The sequence below is a fragment of the Austrofundulus limnaeus genome, unplaced genomic scaffold (assembly GCF_001266775.1).
Source record: "Austrofundulus limnaeus strain Quisiro unplaced genomic scaffold, Austrofundulus_limnaeus-1.0 Scaffold188, whole genome shotgun sequence".
NCBI classification, from domain to species: domain Eukaryota; kingdom Metazoa; phylum Chordata; class Actinopteri; order Cyprinodontiformes; family Rivulidae; genus Austrofundulus; species Austrofundulus limnaeus.
Window position 1 is genome coordinate 1,032,732 of NW_013952590.1, and position 2,223 is coordinate 1,034,954.

The window sequence follows — 2,223 nt, forward strand, 5'->3', positions numbered from 1 at the left end:
TACATACATACATATACAATTTCAGAACCGCAACGCAAAACAGTTAGTCACAGGATAAAACTTTGTGTTATTTTATCATTCATGTGAGAGGGTGCTGTTGCATTACTGTGTTTCCTCATGGTGTTGGTCATTAACATCAAGCCCTCTCTGCTGTTCAAGAAAATAATAAACTCTTTAAGGGAAAGTTTTTACAGTAATGTCAGATGATGTTTAGCTCCTGTTTTAAATTATGATAATCTAAACTTGGCGATATTCAAAATAGTGATAACTGGTACATAGTTAGTTATTAGCGGTACTGCATTTTAATTTTAGAAAGCGCAAATCCGCTTATTAATTATAAAAATTAGTAAAACCGCTAAAGCGCAATTGACATATTTAGGTCCGCAATTAGCAAATTTGCGCTTTAGCAGACTGGTGCCCACCACTGCCCCTAGCGTTGTACTGTATAAGAAAGGCAACCTGCCCTCCCAACAGAACCTACCGCACTGACTATCAAACTCTTTCCCCCACCAAATCGCATCACTTTGTTCACAGCTTAAAGCCTTCCACCTCTTTTTGCCACAACTGGCCGGGAGAACCTTTTACCTCCCTCCACATAATAAATTATTGTGTGGCTGGTCAAAAGTTTGTGGGTGTGTTTGATTATGCTTGAAGCGTTCATTACCCACTTCCAGCTGGAAGAAACCCCATGTAGTGACGTATCCCACAGCAGGAGGGATTTCCCCTCTGTGTGGTATATCCTGGGGCTTTTGTGTGCGATAACAAACGTCGAACCATCATGTGATTGTGCATCGACTGTTTGGCTTCTGATTGAGTATAAACAAAGCTTACACAAGTTTACGAAATTCATGTACGTTAAAAAAAGGAAATTGTGACAAAAACACAACAACATCTGCTGAAGCTGTAAAATGGCTTCTCACCTCCTCTATCCATGTGTCTTCCTCTGGCTTCATAAAATAACTGTGGTCACCCTCACACCACTTCTGAAATGTACGTAAGTTTGCGAAATTTAAAGTTACAGACTCTCACTATCAAGCGCACTTGAGCCCGTGGTACTGTATATTGTGTTACTAAAGATGTGATGCTGCTCCACGTTGTGGAAAAGGTGCGTTTCAATTAACAATAGACAATTTTAACCTGTTATAATGAAGATGTTTGATTTGTAAATATATTTTTAGAACACAGGGTAACCGATTCAGAGTCAAAAACATGCAAGTGCAATTGTTATCTATTATCATCTACAATCGTCATGTTAATAGTTATGGGCTAAATGCCACAATCAATCGTGATTACCTTTTTTTGTCATTATCAGAATTAGAATACTTTATTAATCCCCAAKGGAAATTACAGGTATTACAGCTACAAGTTACCATTCAGTTTGAAGTGGAAGTGCCTAACTTTTAAAATTGCCAGGGAGGTTCGAGGTGTGGTACGGGGTGGGCGGTTGATGATCTATTAGCTTTGGCATCTCCCCCGGCCTCGGTGATCAAATAATTAAATACATTTYATTTTTTTCAGTTGCTGCGTCTGAGCCGAAGCTCATGTTTGTTCCTGGTACTGATGAGGTGTTGCTGCAGTGCAAGGCAGAATGTTGGTCCTCAAAGACTGCAATACAGTTTCTGGATGATCAAGGAAATGAAATCGAGGCCCTAAATCAAAAAAGAGAGGCAACACATCCGGGATGTTTTACCTTTACAAGGATGGCGGCTCTGCCGGCTGCAACCAACAGGTAGGATTGAAGTTATTTTGCCCATTTAAATGCATTAATTCAAAGTAGTTTTTGTGAAATTATACCCTATGATCAGTTCAAAAAGGCAACACAATAGAGTACTWATGAGGGGAAATGGTTTGTATATTTTGTTAATCTCTAAATTAAAAAGTAAAACTTGTTTCTGTTTCTGTTCATCCCAGGGTTAAATGCAGAGTGAGCCTGCTGAACGAGATAAGGGAGACAGAAATTTTTTTTCCAGGTATTGCACAGTTTCATTCAACACCTGTATGAGTGGAAGTGCCTCAAACATACATTCATGTTTATGTTTTATGGGTTTTAACTATTAGATTGCAAAGTTCTATTGTGCAGGACTGCAATAAGCAAATTACTTATGTGCCTTATAATGCTGCTGTCATGAATCAGTCAAGAAATAAGGTCTAATTTTTGTGAGGCATCTTTCGATAATAATAATAATAATAATAATAATGATGATGATGATGATGATGATGATG

At 38.3% G+C, this 2,223-nt stretch overlaps 1 protein-coding gene across 1 annotated transcript in view; it reads left to right on the forward strand.

The window, feature by feature from the left end:
• Positions 1-2,223, forward strand: part of LOC106524465 (butyrophilin subfamily 2 member A2) — a gene marked incomplete at its 5' end in the record, with an annotated part of 11,847 nt that overhangs the window by 5,397 nt on the left and 4,227 nt on the right. Inside the window, 2 exon segments of the mRNA XM_014018274.1 lie at positions 1,519-1,729; positions 1,912-1,970. Coding sequence (XP_013873728.1) covers positions 1,519-1,729; positions 1,912-1,970 — 270 coding nt within the window.